Below are 1130 nucleotides of genomic sequence, written 5' to 3'. Positions count from 1 at the left end.
ACTCCTGCACCGTTCCCTGTGAGGCCATGTACTCCAGTCGGTCGAGGATCCTGGCCGTGAGATCAGGCCCAAAATCCCGCTGCCCGAGGTAGATCGGGTTATCATCGTCATAGCGCAAACCGATGTCCAGCTCAAGACCTGGCGCGGTGGGCTGAATCTCTCCGTTGCGCCGTAGATCGAACATGAACGGGTACTCGCACACCGCCTCCATCAACGATCTGAACCCCGCGGTGCCCAACGCTGTCTCTACTCCATGCTCCCGCAGAGCTACCCGGGTGTCTGCAATCCGCTGGGCGAGGTACGCTTCGTCGTACTGCGCCTTGCGGTCGCTGACTTCCGTGTCAGCGCCAAACACTGTGGCTCGCCGGCCGCATGCGGGTGGCCCGCTGTCCTTTCCGATGACCGCCATTTGCAGGTCTTCCACGCTGCTCTGCCCGGATCCCACGAACGCCACCGGCGAGCGACCGGTATGGTTCGGGAACCAAACCATGGCATCCGCACCTTCTGCGGCAGCGGCTCCTCGAATCCATGCTCCTTGCACCCGGTCAAGCTCGCTGCGCCCGAGCACGACGTCCGTGACGAGCTCATGGTCCACCACCACGGCACTCGACCCGATCGACCATAGCTCGCCTTCTGTATCAACAAAGCCTAGATGAACTCCCAGTTCGCCCAGCACTACCAATGGGCGGCCTCCCGCACCACGTAGTCGGACTGAGGGTGGCGATCGCGACTGCTTCCCCACGGCCTCGCGCACCCTGTGACGTGCGCAACCCAGCAGCAACGCGGCCAGCGACGCACCGATCACAGTGCGGGCCGCGCCACTATCAACGAGGGCCACGCTTGGCCAACCGCTGCCCACCAGCTCACGCTCCATACGTGAGCGTGGGTCCGGTGCATCTAGTTCGGTGCTCCGGCTCTCTGCTCGAGCCACCAGGACTCGAACCCGACCCGACGACACCTGCTCCTGCGGCCGACGCCCGTCCACAGCCAGCACGTCCGCTGGCACTAGGTCCTCCCCCGCCCGCGGCGTGGGATCCTGGACGTCCTCCTGCCATGGAAACCATGCAGCCACCAGCGCCGTTCGACTCCACGGCCTGTTTGCCTTGTCTCCGGGGAGCGACGAGCCGTCG

At 64.9% G+C, this 1130-nt stretch overlaps 1 protein-coding gene across 1 annotated transcript; it reads right to left on the bottom strand.

Moving 5' to 3' along the window:
* Window positions 1-62: 62 nt before the first annotated feature.
* Window positions 63-874, bottom strand: AMSG_11464 (uncharacterized protein; the record flags this gene model as incomplete). Its single annotated transcript, XM_013897212.1, has 2 exons — window positions 63-79; window positions 121-874. 2 exons carry the CDS (start codon window positions 872-874, stop codon window positions 63-65), a joined length of 771 nt encoding a protein of 256 aa, XP_013752666.1.
* Window positions 875-1130: the final 256 nt, after the last annotated feature.

This window comes from Thecamonas trahens, assembly GCF_000142905.1.
Source record: "Thecamonas trahens ATCC 50062 unplaced genomic scaffold supercont1.84, whole genome shotgun sequence".
NCBI classification, from domain to species: domain Eukaryota; order Apusomonadida; family Apusomonadidae; genus Thecamonas; species Thecamonas trahens.
Note: the sequence above shows the minus strand (reverse complement) of the source record. Positions and strands in the feature narration are given on the sequence as shown.